Raw genomic sequence first — 16,493 nt, 5'->3', positions numbered from 1 at the left:
GAGAAAAATAATCTTCGTAATGCGGGGGAAACAAAGGCCCCAACATGACCTAGGGGTCGCCTTCCCAAGACAGCGGGCAGTGCACCTGAGTTGCTCCTCCAGGAAAACTCCGCATCTTCATCCTTAAAAGCCGCCAAGCCCCCTTTATGACGTCACAATGATCGACAGAGAGTACATCCAATAGAGTTCTTGCGTCGGCCATTTTCAGCCAATAGGGTGGAATCTCGGGTCTAGGGGCGTTTCCGCTGGTTCCGGCCCGACGCACCGATGCGTCATCACCCTGAGCCGAAAGCACGATTGGCCCGGGCGCTCGGGCCGTGGTTGCATTGTCACCGGCGATGAGCAGCGCGAGGGCGATAGCGTCTGCTTCGGTGTGGCGCCTGCAGAAGGGTGCCCGGAGGCCGCCCTCAGGTACCGGCCGCTCGCGGTCGTGGGCCGGCGCAGGGTTCCATGCGGGGAGTATTTGAAGGGGAGGTCACGGGTGTCACGGGGAAGACGTTCATTGCGTCACAGGCGCGCGACGTGGGGGTGGAGTTTGTAGCACACGTCGAGGTGATTGTGGACTTGCACTGGATGCGCTGAGTGATTACGTGACGTCAGTGCAGATGTGGAACTTGAGTGTCCTTGCAGTATCACTGTAGTCTCCACCGGGGCTTTCTCGAGCAAAGTAGCCCTCCGTCGGCAGCATTAACCTGTTAGAAATGCAGATTTCCGGGTCCCGCTCATTATCTACTTGGGTTGATGTTTCTTTTCTAGATTTTTTAAAAAAGTGTGTGTGTGTGTGTGTGTGTGTGTGTGTTGTATATGTGCGCGCACATACAATAGTTAAGTGCCATAGATGCCAGAGTTGATATGTTTCTTTTCTAGATTTTTAAAAAAGTGTGTGTGTGTGTGTGTGTGTGTGTGTGTGTGTTGTATATGTGCGCGCACATACAATAGTTAAGTGCCATAGATGCCAGAGGGGTTTAAATTTGGAGCTGAAATAACAGGCAGTTTGTGAGCTCCTGTATGTATGTTGGTGCTGAAAACCAACTCAAGTCCTCTGCAAAGTGCAGTACACACTCTTAACTGCTGAGTCCTCTTTCCAGCCCTGGTATCAGTATTTTTATCAAGCTCCTCATGGGACTGCTTGCATTGCAAAATATGAGAAACAATTATTTGGAATGGAGAGAAGTGGATCTGGATTCAGGTCTGAATCATGTATCATTTGAGCTGCCCCCGAAAATTGTGAGGCCATTTTTGCAAAACTAAATCTTCAGGCAGTAGATCTCTGTTTTGCCTGATAGCAATGCTGTTTGCAATTTTGAGATGTGTTTCTGTATAACTACGACCTATTAAATAATTTCATCAAAACCACATCTTTATGGTAAACAGTAAGCCAGTACTGCCTGGCCCCAAATGGATGAATAATCTCTCTCTCTCTCTCTCTCTCTCTCTCTCTCTCTCTCTCTCTCACACACACACACACACACACACACACACACACACACCACCACCACCATGATAACAAGATATGAAACTTTATTAGATACTGTTTGTGTATGCCTACCAAGGCTTGACCCCAAGACTTTTTCTTTCAGAAAAAGAAGAGTGTTTAGCAAGTGTTTACATATTATTTAAAAAATGTCAGCTATAAATAGAGATGTTTTCCTTGATGACAAATGGATTAGAAGAGAATTTTTAAGAGCCTCTTATTATGTTACTTATTATTCCATAAGTTACTTAAAATCTCCCAGGGACCACTGTTGGAACAGCACATTTGAGAGCTTCTAGCACTGAGCTTCTGTTTAAAGTGGCTAACAAGGCAGTCAGGACCCAGGGATGTGAATATTAAGACTTCTTGTTAACCCAGTGAGCAGGTAACAGTAAGAGTCATTTGGTCAAGCAGTGGTGGCACACGCTTTTAATCCCAGTACTCTTGCAGGCAGATCTCCATGAGTTCAAGGCCAGCCTGGTCTACCGAGTGAGTTTTCAGGACAGCCAAGGCTACATAGAAACCCTGTCTTGAAAAACAAAACAAAAAACACAAAAAGAACCATTTGTTTTCATTTATGAAGTTACGTGGCTTCCTTTGTCTTATTTAGCCTCATGATAATAAAGAATCTTAAGTGTGTGTTTCTCCTTAAAAAAGAAAATAGCCTTGTTATTGGGTAGTTTTTTTGTTTGTTTGTTTTGGCTTTGGGATAGCATCTCATTCTGTAGCTCTGGCTGATCCAGAACTTGTTATTTTTCCAAGATGTCCTCAAACTCACAGAGCTCTGCCGCCTCTGCCTCCTGATGTTGGAATTGATTGGGGATTTTATAGATAAGAAATATCTGTATGAATTTGGTTAGATAAAAGGACAAACACAACCTTCATGATCCTCTATTGAGTGCCTGAATCTAGACGAGAGGTGGGATTTTAGGGAGCAGTCCAATGTGTTCTCAGTAAAAACACAATCCCATTCATCACACCTCAAAAGCCAGCTGTATGAACTTGGTCCACTGGCTCAGCTCTTTGCTATTTTTCAGTAACTTTTTGAAAGGGTTGCCTCTTTCTTTGCTATGAGTAAGAGAATTAGCAAACAAGATTGTGCTGAGAAGTAAAACTGGGTCATCAGTTCTATCTCCAGACCCTACTTTCTTCAAGGAAGCAGGTTGGCCAGAAGTGCAGGGCCTTGAACTTGAACACAGAAACACAGCAGGTCACTTTGGTTGTGTCCCATTGTTCTCCCATAAAACATAGGCCACAGCCCATAGAGGCCACTTTCTGAAGACAGCCAGGAGTAGTGCCTTACATTGGCACCACTGAGGTTCTGTGTCTTCTTTCTGGACGCTGTTCAGGTAGACTATTTTCCCTGAATGCATCAAACCCTAGGCTTGTTCTGCAGCACCATAATAAATAAGTACATTTAAAATTCTACTTGGACCAGGCAGTGGTGCCATACACCTTTAAGCCCAGCACTCCAGAGGCAGAAGTAGATGGATCTCTGTGAGTTTGAGGCCAGCCTAGTCTACAAAGCTAGTTCTAGGACAGGCAAGGCTGTTACAGAAACCCTGTCTCAAGAAAACAAAAAAAAAAAAAAAGTTCTACTTGTTAGCAGAGTTCATGTTCAGGACTCTGACATGCATGTATGCTAGATTCACCAAGCCTGCCTCGTGGCCTTGTGCCCAGAGTCCTTAGACCTTCTTAATGGAGGAGCCAAAGATGTGTCCCAGATGACCCTTTTCACCCCTTTTCTGGATGTTGAAGTTAGCCGAGGTGTAAAGACCTAGTAGTTGTAGCAAAGTGCCTGTAACACTTTAAGTAATGCCAACCTAGGCTGCAGCTGGGGTGACAAGCCAGAGTACCCGTGGTTTCTGTTTTCATAGGAGGTGAATGTACTTTACTACAAAGGCGGTGGTGGTGCACGCCTTTAATCCTAGCACTCGGGAGGCAGAGGCAGGCAGATCTCTGTGAGTTCGAGGTCAACCTGGTCTACAGAGCAAGATCCAGGACAGGCACCAAAACTACACAGAGAAACCCTGTCTTGAAAAAGTTTAAATAAAAAAAAAAAAAGACCCCTCTCAAAGCGGGTGAACATTTGAGATTCTCTAATCTAGGGCTTGGAGAGTATAATGGAAGTGTTTGCCATTCAGTTTCCTCAAAAGAATAATGTTTTAAAGAGGACTTTAGTTTGTGAGGTCAGACTGGGTCTCTAGTCACTTGTCCATGGAACCGGTGTAAGTCCCAACCTGGGCTGCCAGACTTTGCACCCTGAGCTGTTTCAGACTGTCAGCATGGGCCTGCTTCCCAGGGAGACTGGGGAAGGGCATCATGGCTTTGGATGTGTTCCATTGGCTTCTGCTGTGCCCTTGGGAGGGGAGAGCCTTTCCTGAAGCTGCTGTCACGTGAGCTGCCTGGTGAGACAGGCTTCAGCCTTTCCAGATGGCCATATGTGTAAAGCGAAGCCAGAAGCCTGTGATTTTAGTGAAATCTTTTGCATTTGAGCATTCCAGATGACAAAGAATGCATTGATAGACATGTCCAGCCCTCAGGGCTCGTTTATGGCCTTGGTTCTAACAAGTCTTTCATTCTGTTTGCAAAAGGACTACAGGCCAGTGAGATGATGGCTCAGTGGGTGAAGGTGCTTGCTTAAGGGCCTGAGTTCCATCCCTGGGCCCCACATGGAGGAGGGAGAAAACTGACCCCTGCAAATTGTCCTCTGGCTGCCACATGCACATCAGAACACACACACACACACACACACACACACACACACACACACACACACAGATATGTCATTTTTTCAGAATAAAAAGGACAGTATCAATATCAATGTTCTGTGTGGATAATGAAGGATTGTTACTTGTATTTTCATTTCAGCCTATGGAAGAGGCATCGTCGTCAGGTTTCACAGTTCAGGAATGACCTTAGACAATATTAACCGGGCAACTGTGGATCGAATAATCCGGGTGGATCACGCTGGTGAATATGGAGCAAACCGCATCTATGCAGGGCAAATGGCTGTGTTGGGCCGGTCCAGTGTTGGCCCTGTCATCCAGGTGGGCTCTTCCCTAAGTCTCAACCGAGCTGTTGCACTGGCAATGTATCTGAAGCCCACAGTAATCACTTTTGCCTGTATGCCCCAAAGGGAGGTTCTGGGAAACAGAGTGCATGTTCTGTTTATTTAAAAGCACAGATATAAATTGAACATGACTGGGTGTGGTGGTACACGCCTTTAGTCCCAGCACTTGGGAGGTAGAGGCAACTAGCTCTCTGTGAGTTTGAGGCCAGTCTAGTCTACATAGGAAGTGTCAGGTCAGAAAGAATGGGGAGAGAGGAAATATAAAAGAAAGAAATTGAGTGTGGAAATCAAGTGTATTTGTGGTGTGAATATTTCATGGTAGAAAAGGCTGAAAAATCCCTTCATTAGGAGAATGATCCATGTGCCAGGATGTCATTGTAGGCTTCTCTAATCACAGAGTGCCAGAGAGAGGGGTTTATAGTCCCAAAGATCCAGTTTTCCTTTCCAGCTCTCTCACCTTCTGTGACCTTGAAGAGGTCACGTGACCTTTAGGGTTCCATTTCGCTGTGTAAACTAGCCTGGTAAAACCTCTAACTTTGGTTGGGTTGGGGAGTAAACAAGCTCACATGGAGCTGTTGGCACCATGCCTGGCATGTGGTAGCTTAGCATATTGTCCCTTCAGATTCACCGCAGACACCCCAGTCCCCAGAACTCATCCATGTGTAAGATGGTTTATGTCTGCAGGAAGCCCCTGCACTGCGCATCTCTACCTTGAAGCATGTCGAGGCTACTGAGAGTCCCCCATGCCAGGAGAATACCACACATTTGCTGTTCCGTTTCCTATTGAGAGCAGTCTGTGTGTTTTCAGGACACGGTTCTTTTCCATTATTTTCACCTGTGGTTGCTTGAACCAATGTCTCAGAACCTGGGGTTCCCGAGGGCTCACTGCAAGATGACTGCGCTGTGAGTCCTCAGGATGATCAGTCTGCCCTAGCAAGGCATTGTGTGGATGGCAGGAGTAGCCTGCCTAAGCCGTGTTGATGGCACCCAGTGTTTAGGGGGCACTGACTGTCTCACCTTGGCTGCTCTTACCCTTCTGTCCCCGTCCTTTGTGTGGAGTCTAGAAGGAAATTACACTGTGTCTGACATTCCCCTCCCAGTTCTGAACTGAGTCAACGTCTTGCACACAGATGTGGAGCCTGGTCGTTGAGGTGTGTGGGAGTCTGAAGGTGTGGCAGTGGAGCGCTCTGCTGTGACTGAGGTGCAGCTTCTGGTCTTCCTTTCCTTGCAGGCTCTTTTCTCTTTTGAGAGATTCTCCTGTTTTGCTTTTATCTTATGGCTACATAAGGGATGAGAGGCAGCAGTTCTTATCATTACACTGCTTTCCTTATTGCCTGCTGTGTGCTCTGCCATAGCAAGTCCTCAGGGTGTAGCAGCAGGCCCCTGTAATGCTTGCCTCTTTTATGGTTTTGTTGTCGTGGTAGTTTTTTGTTTTTGTTTTTTAGTTTTTTAATTTTTTTTTCCCTAGAAAATGTGGGATCAAGAGAAGGACCATTTGAAAAAGTTCAGTGAGCTGATGGTTGCGTTCAGGGTCCGACCTACGATTCTGATGCCCTTATGGAACTTGGCGGGCTTTGCACTGGGTAAGTGTCTGTCCAGGAACAACTTGGGCTGTTGGTAATGGGTTGATTATTCATGTTCTCACCCAACCTTTGTTATTTACTTAGTGTTTTCCTAAACTTAAATTGAGCTGATTGAATTTTTTTTGCTCATATAACTTTAAGATAGAATCACTATTTTCACAAATAGACAGTATGATACACACAGAGGGAAGCTAGATAGTGAAGTCACAGCCAGTTGATGTCTCCTGGTGAGTCTAACCTGAGATCAGCTTGAGTGCTGGACATGGTCGCCCACCCCTTTAATCCTAGCACTCAGGAGGCAGAGGCAGGCAGATCTGAGTTCAAGGCCAGCCTGGTCTACAGAGTGAGTTCCAGGACAGCCAGGGGTACACAGAGAAACTTATCTCAAGCCCCTGACCCAAAGGTTAAAAAAAAAGAAGAGCCAAGAACCCAGTGTCACACTCTCGGCTCTTAGCAGAAGGGCCAGGGCTCTTGAGCCTGCCTGGTGGTGTAAACTTGCAACTCCACACTTAGGTGGCCTAGACAGGAGGGTGGAGAACACAAGCCTTGGCTACACAGTAACTTCCAGGTTAACTTGGGTATCTTAGTGAGGCCTTGTCTCAAAAAAAAAAAAAACAAAAAAACAAAAACAAAAAACAAAACCAATCAAACCAACCAAATAAAACAGAAAAATGCATTCAAAAAGCACTTGTGACGGCATTTAGTAACGAGCTCAAACTGCTTCTCAACGTTGGGTAACTGTCTCAGAGCATTCATGGGAATATCTAAATGTCCAGTAGTTATGCTTAGCAGGCATTACTAACATCTAGAGGGTAGACACTGGGTGCCATTAAACATTTCCAGATGTAGGGCTATAGAAACCATGTGTGTTGAAATCCACCCTTCACTGGCCTGGAGATAGCTAGCCCTGCCCCTCTCTGGACACTGCAGCAGGGGAGCTGGCCCTGACCCTCATGGGAAATCTCCCCCGACTCCCATACTCAGGAGAGCTGGCTCCACCCCCCACCTGACGGAGGGGGCCATCCCAAAGGTCTAGACTGACCAGCTCAGCTACCACCCCTCACCCCTACAGCATCACCCCGAAAAGAAGCTCCCCCCCCAAATTAATTAAAAACAAAGCAAACAACAACAACTAAGAAACAAAAACCACCTCGCTCCTCCATCTTTTCTGCCTCTCCAACCCCTCTTCATTCATCCTGGTGGCATTGGCAACTGCAGTGTGCCACACAGTAGACCCTTTTGTCCAATCAGCCCCACTCACAAATGTTCACTGCAATGAGTCTGGTTCAAGGCCTCTGGCCTCTGGTACACACAATCATCATCACTGGACTCTCACCGAAACTCCTCTTGGATATCCTGCTGTTGCCCTGAGTCATGGAGATCCTGTGGCTATGGTTCCGCAGGATCAGTCCCTTCACACATTCCAGCAGGTCATAAATGGGGCAGATGTTAGGGGTGGGGCAACCCAAGGTCAGGATGTGGGTCTGGGTGGTAGCCAGGATGCCTCACAGATGTGCTTGACCAGCAGTGTGTGGCTCATGCTTGACCTTGTATGTTGACTGCAGGGGCAGGAACTGCCTTGCTGGGGAAGGAAGGAGCCATGGCCTGCACTGTGGCAGTAGAAGAGTCTATAGCTCATCACTACAACAACCAGATCCGCACGCTGATGGAGGAGGACCCTGAGAAGTATGAGGAGCTGCTGCAGGTGACTGCCTGTGTCCTGCTTGGGGGGAGGAAGGGCAGATGACAGGTGGTGAGAAGAAAGAAGTAAGGGTGCTGAGAAGGTGGGGTTTAGACAGCGGGGGTGGGGAGACCTCTTCTAGGTGACACAGACAGGTCATACAGCTCCAGCACAGGGAAGCCTAGAACCAGTGTCTCCTGAGTCCAGGTCTGTGTGTCCTCTGCACATCCATGACTCAACAACACAGCCAACATGCTAAGTTGGACAGAGAAAAGTTCCTGAGGCCTCAAGCTATACAAAGAATCATGGGCAATGGGTGGAAGCTGAGATAGGAGAGGTGGCCTACTCCAGGGAAGAGTACACCCATTGGTTGTCTGGTACCAAAAGGTCAGCCCTGAAAGCATACATACATATCATTTGATAAACTGAGCAGGTTATATTTAAATATGTCTATACAAACACATATATGCATGCAATAACAATTAGTGAAAAAAAGAAGCCAGGCAGTGGTGGAGCACGCCTTTAATCCCAGCATTTGGGAGGCAGAGGCAGGCAGATCTCTGTGAGTTCGAGGCCAGCCTGGTCTACAGAGTGAGTCCCAGGAAAGGCACAAAGCTACACAGAGAAACCCTGTCTCAAAAACCAAAAAAAAAAAAAAAAAAAAAAAAAAGAAAGAAAGAAAGAAAGAAGAAAAGAGGCTATAAATTTAAAGGAAAGCATGGAGGGGTCTTATGGGAAAGTTTGGAGGGAGTAAAGGGAAGGGTGAAGTATGGTAATTAAATTATAATCTCAAAAATAAAATGAGAAAAATGGTGATGACTCTTTAGGCTGAGTGACTGAAGTGCTAGAGCACCCAGGTGATTTTCTACAGGAAGGAAGGGACTGCTTAGGCCAGGCTGCTCATGAATTAGAGGCTACAAAGGACCCCCTGCCTCAGCACCATCCCTCTACCCCCCAGTAGTTTTTTGTTTGTTTTGTTTTCAAAATGTAAAGTCTGTTTATAGCCCAGGCTGTTCTTGGCTCTACAAAACCACCCCGCTCCTCCATCTTTTCCACCTCTCTAACCCCTCTTCATTCATCCTGGTGGCATCCTAGTCGTCCTGCTCCTGCCTTCTGAGTGCTGGGGTTATACGTGTGCATCACTGTATCCATGCAGTCGTTTGAATAAGAATGGCCTCCGTAGGCTCATAGATTTGATTGCTTAGTCATTGGGGAGTGGCATTATTTGAGAAGGATGAGGAGGACTAGGAGGTGTGGTCTTGTTGGAGGAAGTGTGTCACTGGGGGTTGGGCTTTAAGATTTCAAAAGCCCAAGCCAGGCCCAGAGCCACTCTCTTGGCCTGCAGAGCAGGTTATAGCTCTCAGCTATCCCTCCAGCACCATAAGTGTTGCTCTGTCCCCTGCCATGCTGATAATGACTAACTTCTGAAGCTGTAAGCCAGCCCCCAGTTAAATGCTTTCTTTTATTTATAAGAGTTCTTTTGGTCATGGTGTCTTTACACAGCAATAGAACAGTGACTGAGACAGGCCACAACTCTTAATTTTTAAATCTAAATCAGCAGTTGGCAAGCACCATCCTGTGGGCCAAGCTGGTTTCCTAAATGAATCCTATTAGAGCCACACCTGTGGTTTCCTCTTGCAGGGCTGCTCTCTCCCCTGGAATGGCAGAGCGAACGCCGGCCTTTCATAGGAAAAGCATGTGGACCTGACCTGTAGATAGGACCTGATGATCTGGCTGGAAATAGGATGAGCAGCAGGCGACCTAGAGTGCTGACTTCCTTCTGCTTGGATTCCTTTTCCTTTTCAGGTCATCAAGAAGTTTCGAGACGATGAACTTGAGCACCATGACACTGGCCTGGACCACGATGCGGAGTTGGTAGGTGATGCCTGGGGACTGTTTTAAAGGTGGAGGGGCCAAAGGTTTCTGTTCCTAGAAAGACATTTGAAAGCAAGGATCAGAAGTTAGGGAGCCAGCTACTTGACAGAACACACACAAGCTCAGCCTTGGTCCAGGGTGAGGCTCTCGTGTCCTCCTCTGTCATTATCCCAAGAAACAACCTAGGCGTTCAGTGGCCATAGATGCCACCAGCAGTCTGAATGGTCTTTGTTTCAAATTACATGATTTCCCAGATCCTGTTTCTTATCCAGAGGAGCCCAAACCCTTCCCTTCCAGTGAGTCCAAGTCTCACATCTAAACATAGATGCACCACATTTGGTCTGGTTGCAGTTGTTTAGGTGTTGAGTTTGAACCCCGGGTCTTGCTAGGCAAGCGCTGTACTACTGCGCATGGCTCTTTCTCTGTTTGCTTATTCCCCACCCCCAGAAGTACTGCAGACCAAACTTGGGATGCTCTGCATGCTAGACAGGTCCTCTACCACCCAGCTACATTCCCGCCTTTTGTTCTCCACAGGCTCCAGCGTATGCCTTGTTGAAGAGGGCTATCCAGGCTGGATGCAGTGCGGCAATATATTTATCAGAAAGGTTTTAAAGTACGTTTGTTGCTCCATTTCCAGAAAAGGTGGTCACTCAAAGAGTGGTGACTGCAGAGGAGGAACTGTACAGTTATCACTGTGTGCTTTTTGTTAATAAACTAAGTATGTGGTCCTTGGAGGTTTGGGTCATTGTTTTTCAACAGTAAAACTCTTTGGCAGCTGGGTGAGGGGGTGCATGCACGCCTTAATCCCAGCACTCAGGAGGCAGAGGCAGGCAGATCTCTGAGTATGAGGCTAGCCTGTTCTACAGAGCGAGTTCCATGGCACCTAGCTATTACACAGAGAATTCCTTTCTTGAAAAACAAACAACAACAACAAAAAACACCAAAAATCTCTTTGGTACTGGTTTCCTGGGTTTTCTGCTGTGAGGATGGCATTTGACCAACTCTACTCACCTCACAGCACATGTAGCTGGTCTTTCTTTGATCTTTAGTTAATTTTGGCCAAAGACATCAAGAATGCATCATTCCTTAGTTAGCAGGAATCTTTTTTCTTAATATTTATTTTATTTTTATTTACGTGTGTGTACATATGTTTGAGTGTCTGTGGAGGCCAGAAGAGAGTGTTGGATACCCCTGGAGCTAGAGTTACAGGCAGTTGTGAGCTGGGAACCAAACTCAGGTCCTCTGGTTAGCAGCATGTGCTCTTAACCCCTGAGTCACCTCTCCAGCTCCTGCAGGAACCTTTAAAAGTAAAATAGGTTGAGTTTGCAGTTAACAGATAGTCATTTAAAACATGAACATGTTTAAGATGGGGTAATCAAGACTGGGAAGTCCATCCAGGAAGTGACTGCACGTTCTGAAGCACTGTGGTCTGAGTTACGTCTCTGGAGACTGCTCACCCAGAGCTGATGGTATTAGGAGGTAGTGGTTGAATCCCCCACCTGAGAGGGGGTACCATAAGGGAACGGAGACTGGGAGGTGGTTAGATGAGGGAGCAGAGCCCTGAGAAGTGGGATTAGTGCCCTTTTAAAAGTGAGGCCTGACGGAGACTCACAGTCCCTTCCATGTACCACAAAAGCTGCTGACTGTGGGGACACAGGCACCTTGTCTGGACACAGCCTCCAGAACTGAAAACAGGAAGTTTTATTGTTCACATGCTCCCCAGCCGACTGTATTTTAATAGCAGCCCACACAGACTGAGACAGGACGCATACTTCTGTTAGGTGTGGTGATGTAATCCAGCACTCGGGAGGTGGAGGCGAGAGTACCAGCAGGAGTCCAAGGTTGTCCTCAGCACAAGTCAAGTTTGAGGACAGCATACAGGACACCCTGCCTCATCAAACAACCACAAGAAAATACAGACTGTGGATTATTTACAAATTGAATCATAATAATTTCCATAAGGTCTGCTGCCCCCAAACAAACCATACTGACTAAAATTTAGCACTTTTGTAGATTATTTTGTAATTTTTTTTAAATTTCAAAATATACTAAAAAACAGGATCAAGCTGAGTGTGGTGGTGCACACCAGTTCCAGTGTGTGGGAAACAGGGAGGTAGATCTCTGTGAGCTGGAGGCCAGTTTGGTACACCTGCATTCCAGGCCAGTCAAGGCTACATAGTGAGACTCTGTCCAATACAAAAACCAAAACCAAAATGACAATGAAAATACCAGTGGCCTCTCACAGCAGAGCTTCCTTGAATGTCAGTCTGAGCGAGGCATCAAGAAACAAAAAGAAGTCTGGAGACGAAAAGTTTGACCTAGTTAGGCTGGTCCAGGATCAGTGGATTCTGCCGCTTAGCTTGCCCCCATTAGCAACCTGTGGTGAGATGGGGCTTGCTGCAGGGGCTCTGGCTTTGGAGGACAATGGACACCTGATAGTTTCCACCAACACTCTGCAACCTCTTTCTTTTTGCAGCTCAGGAGGCTGAGGCAGGAGGATTACGAATTTAGGGCCAAGGTGGGGTCCGTCGTGAGACCCTGTATCAAGAAAACAAAATGAGGGGCTGGAGAGATGGCTTGGCAGTTAAGAGCACTTGCTGCTCTTCCAGAGGACCAGTTCAGTTCTTGCGCCCATAGTAGGCAGCTCACGACCATCCGCAACTCCAGTTCGGAAGGATCAAACACCCTCTTACATCCAGAACCAGAACGCAGGTACACATGAAGATAAAATTAAAGAAAAGACAACAACAAAAGTGCATTTAACTTGGTGACCAAGTAGTAGTAATGAGCACAAGAAGAAGGGGCAAAGGTGGCTGTAGGTTCTTCTGCGGCAGATTACCCTCGGAAGTCTGTGCTGTAGTCCGGTGTAGCTGACAAAGCCGAGCTCAGGTTGCTGCTGGGCCCACACTCTTTCATGAGAGGCCGTTTTCCTTCTCTGCTATGTAAGATCAGTTGTCCTAGCGCACAGTAGGTGGGGGGAGGAGGGAGGCTGAAGCCATACTAAGGGCGATGCCTTCAAGCACTCAATGAACTATGGAAACAGACCTACAAACCACTCAGAAGCCTCTCCTGACTCTACCTTTCCACCTCTCTGTCTTAATGCCACAAGCTCCACAGTCCATTTTCTCCTGGCAGCATGGTGACAGCTCGGGTCACTGCAGCCCAGAAACCACCCCTCCCCCGCCAGCCGACTTGTTCCAGTTCCAGCTCCTTTGAAAGTCCCCACGGCCATGAACAGGATTCCAGGTTACCTGGCCTTCTCGGGCCCATCCCTGCCTTGCTCAGCTCCAGCCACTGGCCTCCTTGTACTTCTCACAAACACCAGGCACAGGCCTGTCTGATGCTCTTCACAGTGGCTGTACCCTCTGCCCAGAATGCCTTTTCCCCCAGACAGTGGCTGTCAAATCCCTCACCACCCCCACTCAAGTTCAAACTCCAACATCACCCTAGAAGAAGCCCACTGTAGTGGCCAGTTTCTGTCTCTGTGACCAAAATGTCTGTGAGAATAAATTCAAGATTCTAGCTGGTGTTTTTAGTCCACCATTGCTTGGCCCATGCGCTGTGGCGGAGAAAGGAAGTGTCTTCACCATAGACCAGAAGCCAAGAGAGGGAAACTGGATGGGTAAGGGAAAGATGTAGTCCAAGGACACCCCCCCACCCCAGTGAGCTACTTGTTCCATGGAGGCCCCGCCTCCAGTTTTCCCACATCTTCAATATGCTCAGGTTATGACTCCACCAGAGGATTAACCCTCCTGGTCTGATGTCCCTGAAATACTCTCATAGACACTTCTGGAGAGAACTGGGGCTTCTCAATCTAGTCAAGCTCATAAGACCAACCCCACCAGCCCCGCCCCCTGCCTGGCCCTGGGTGATGCGCTCCATGGGACCTTTATGGTATCTAGCTCTGTGAGATCCGGATCTTTGAGTCATGCAGAATAGGTGCTCAGTGGACACTGGATGGGACTGAATGAAGAACTAGCCCTTCTGTGGTAAAGGGTACTTTGAAATAACTGCTCACTGGAGACTCCTGTGTGTCTCAGCAAATATTCAGTGAGGATTCATATCACCAAAGACCAACAGGGGGCGCTTTCCTGTGTTTTTGCTGATAGTTTTAAATGTACCGGCTGGACTCCCATGTGTAAAGAGTGAGTTTGAAGCCAGGTGCTGCTGCAATGGTGCACACATTTAATCCCAGCACTCAGGAGGCAGAGGCATATGGATCTCTGTGAGTTTAAGGCCAGCCTGGTCACATGGTAAGTGCTGGCCAGCCAAGGACTACACAGTGAGACTGTCTCAAAAGGAGTTTGGCCCTTGTAGCATCTATAAAAATTAAGTTAAAATCCACTAAAAGTCTACATGTGTTTTAGTTTACTTTCCATTGCTGCAATAAAACACAACAAAAGCAACCTGAGGAAGAAAGGGCTGGTTTGGCTTACACGTCCCAATCACAGTTCATCCTTGTAAGAAAAGGTGAGAGCTGAGAGGCAGAAGCTGATGCAGAGGCCATTGATGGACATCACTTATGGGCTTGCTTCTCATGGCTTGCTCAGCCTGCTTTCTTATATAGACCAAGGCCATCAGCCCAGATGGCACCACCTACAATGGACCCCGCCCCCATCAATCATCAATCAAGAAAATGTTCCACAGACAAGTTTACAGACCATCTGGTGGTGCCCAAATGCAAGGCTTTGAGAAGAAAATATGCCTGTATGTGTGACCTCGAGTCAGGCCACCTCAATTCCTGGATATGACATCAGAAGGACAGGTGGAAAAGGACGAGAGGACTGGGGGGTGCAGAACATTTGCCTAATGGGTGGGTTTGCATCCCTACCACACCTACCACAAAACAATGAAATCCAAGTCACTGATCTCCACCAAAGCTAAAAACCTACACCACAGAAGTCAAGACTGAAAAAAAATGTAGGAGGTGAAAGGTATTTGCAAATTATTTATCTGGTAAGACACTTGTTTCTAGAAGCCAGGCATGCCTTTAATCTCAGCACTCAGGAGGCAAAGGCAAGTTGATCTCTAAGTTCAAGGCCAACCTGGTCTACATAGCAAGTTCTAGGACAGCCAGGCCTATGTAGAGAGACCCTGTTTTGAACCCCCTTCCCCACAAAAGGAATACACAAAGAACACCTGCAATTCAATAAAAAGAAATACTCAATTGAAAATGAGGCAAAGTATTTGAATAGGCATTTTCCCAGAGGAGATGTTTGTAAGGATGATTAGCTAAGAAAGAATTTTTATGATCATTAGTCATAAGAAAAATCCAATAGGAAGCATTGGTGAGGAGGCAGAGAAACTGCAACCTTCAGGTACTGCTACTCACGAGGCCACTGCTACAGCTTCTTCGGGAAGCAGCCTGGCAATTCCTCAGTCATGTTAACATATCCCGGGTTAGGTCAACAGAAATGAAAACACGTTCATGTACTTGTACATGAACATACATGGCAGCATAATACCTAACAACTCAAATGCCCATCAGTTGATAAACTGAGTGAAGAATGGTCTCTACAGAAAATGGAGTATTATTCAGCCAACAGAAATGAGGTATGAGTCCCTGCTGTCACGTGGATGAACCTTAAAACATGGTTGGCTACAGGGGTCAGTACAGAAGAATAAGAGTCCTGGAGAGGGATGCTGATGTCGATATCCTGAAATGTTTACAACTAGCCAAATGGCAATGTTACATTGAGATTTCCCCACAACTTCCAACACATTTTCAGTGACTGAAGCCAGATCCAAGCCACTTACAACTTCATTTGTATATGTCCAGAACAGGCCAATCACAGAGATAGAGGGGAAATTGGTGGGTGCTGGGGCTGGAGTGGGGGATGGGAGGAAAGAAGTAACCAATAGATATCAGTTGCTGGGGGGGGGGTGTCATAAGAATGTTCTAGAATTGGTGCTGCCTGTTGTTCAAGCATGTGCATATAGTTAAACCCACTGACACTGAGTTCAACAGTGTAGATTTTCTGCAATAGAACTAAAAATAAAATTATACAGTTCTATGCTATATTTGAAAGCAAGTTTCAATCCAGGCTATTAACAGAGACTGCACACATGGGTTTTGTGTTTATGAGTGAAGGTGGGCGCTTGGAGAGGCAAGAGGTCGCTGGTGGCTGTCCTTCTCAGTCACTCTCCGTGTCTCTCACTGAACCTGGAGCCAATGGATTCAGCTGGACTGGCCGGCCCTGTGGCTCCAAAAATCCTCTGGTCTCAGCTTCTCCAGGGCTGGGCAGAGGTGTGGAGAGTGTCTTCTAAGATTCCAGTGCTGGCTCTGGCCTTCCGTATCAGCGCTCTGAAGCCAGGTGTCTTGGCCACGTGAAGGGATTTCACAGTCAGCTGCTGTTTGGCCTCCTCTTCAAAGTCAAGGGCTGGCGCTTGATGCTTCTGAGAGCTTCCAGAACAAGGCCAGGGAGGCTCTGACTCCCCCTCTTGCCATTAATCCTTGGCAGTGTGTCCTCACGAAGGCACAGTGCTCCCTTTCTTTTCCACTCTGACCTTTCAGGGAAATAGGATTTAAAGTTGGACAGATCCCAGAGCTGATGCCGCGATGATGGAAGAGCTGTCCCTGCGGGCACTGTGCTTCCTTCCACAGGCCGCTGAGCTAGGCTCCTCTGCATGTCCTCGATTCCTCCTCATTCTACACAGCAGGGGGCGGCGGGGGGACCAACCTGAGAGGAGGTGGCAAATGCAGTTTGGGGGTGCCCCTCAGCCCTGTCAGAATCTCTGTCCTGGCCAGGCGTGGTGTCAGGACCTCCGCAGCTTCCTTGGTAGTTTCTGTGTGGTAGTGCTTACCTT

At 47.3% G+C, this 16,493-nt stretch overlaps 1 protein-coding gene across 1 annotated transcript; it reads left to right on the top strand.

Annotated features, from left to right (window-relative positions):
* The first annotated feature begins 258 nt into the window (after positions 1-258).
* On the top strand, positions 259-10,420 carry Coq7 (coenzyme Q7, hydroxylase). Its single transcript, XM_036196921.1, has 6 exons — positions 259-411; positions 4,346-4,524; positions 6,016-6,130; positions 7,696-7,835; positions 9,618-9,686; positions 10,221-10,420. The coding sequence occupies exons 1-6, from the start codon at positions 339-341 to the stop codon at positions 10,296-10,298; spliced, it is 654 nt and encodes a 217-aa protein (XP_036052814.1). The 5' UTR covers positions 259-338; the 3' UTR covers positions 10,299-10,420.
* Positions 10,421-16,493: the final 6,073 nt, after the last annotated feature.

Source organism: Onychomys torridus, chromosome 1 (assembly GCF_903995425.1).
Source record: "Onychomys torridus chromosome 1, mOncTor1.1, whole genome shotgun sequence".
Classification (NCBI taxonomy): domain Eukaryota; kingdom Metazoa; phylum Chordata; class Mammalia; order Rodentia; family Cricetidae; genus Onychomys; species Onychomys torridus.
The sequence above is the reverse complement of the archived record's forward strand: the minus strand, read 5'-3'. Positions and strand labels throughout refer to the sequence as shown.